The sequence below is a fragment of the Antrostomus carolinensis genome, unplaced genomic scaffold (genome assembly GCF_000700745.2).
Source record: "Antrostomus carolinensis isolate BGI_N321 unplaced genomic scaffold, ASM70074v2 scaffold45325, whole genome shotgun sequence".
Classification (NCBI taxonomy): domain Eukaryota; kingdom Metazoa; phylum Chordata; class Aves; order Caprimulgiformes; family Caprimulgidae; genus Antrostomus; species Antrostomus carolinensis.
The window spans coordinates 5,045-5,360 of record NW_010319240.1 but is presented as its reverse complement, the minus strand read 5'-3'; the positions used below and the strand labels follow the sequence as shown (position 1 = coordinate 5,360).

Genomic DNA, 316 nt, shown 5'->3' with positions numbered 1-316 from the left:
GGTGCAGCGAAACTCACCCAGTGCCACGCAGCCCCTCTTCTTGTGTGTCTTCATGGCCCGTTCCTGGTGGCAGGTGAAGGGGCAGGTGGGGCAGGAGAAACGCCTTCTCTTGGGCAGGATGGATTTTGGGGGGGCTGCATCCAGCGGGGGCTCAGCAGGCTGGCCCGTCTCAATGCTGGCCGAGTCCCCTTCGGAGAGCTCAGTACTTTGGGGTTCATCCTCTTCAGGATGCACAATATGCTTCCCGGCACAGTGACTCCTGAGGGCCCGCCGGGAGGGGAAGGCCTCAGGGCACAGGGAGCACCAGAACTGCTCC

The 316-nt window shown here is 63.0% G+C and overlaps 1 protein-coding gene across 1 annotated transcript in view; it reads right to left on the bottom strand.

Moving 5' to 3' along the window:
- Positions 1-316, bottom strand: part of LOC104525913 (zinc finger protein 142) — a gene marked incomplete at its 3' end in the record, with an annotated part of 5,749 nt that overhangs the window by 396 nt on the left and 5,037 nt on the right. Inside the window, 1 exon segment of the mRNA XM_029085246.1 lies at positions 1-316. This exon segment is cut by the window's left edge and continues 396 nt beyond it; it is cut by the window's right edge and continues 49 nt beyond it. Coding sequence (XP_028941079.1) covers positions 1-316 — 316 coding nt within the window.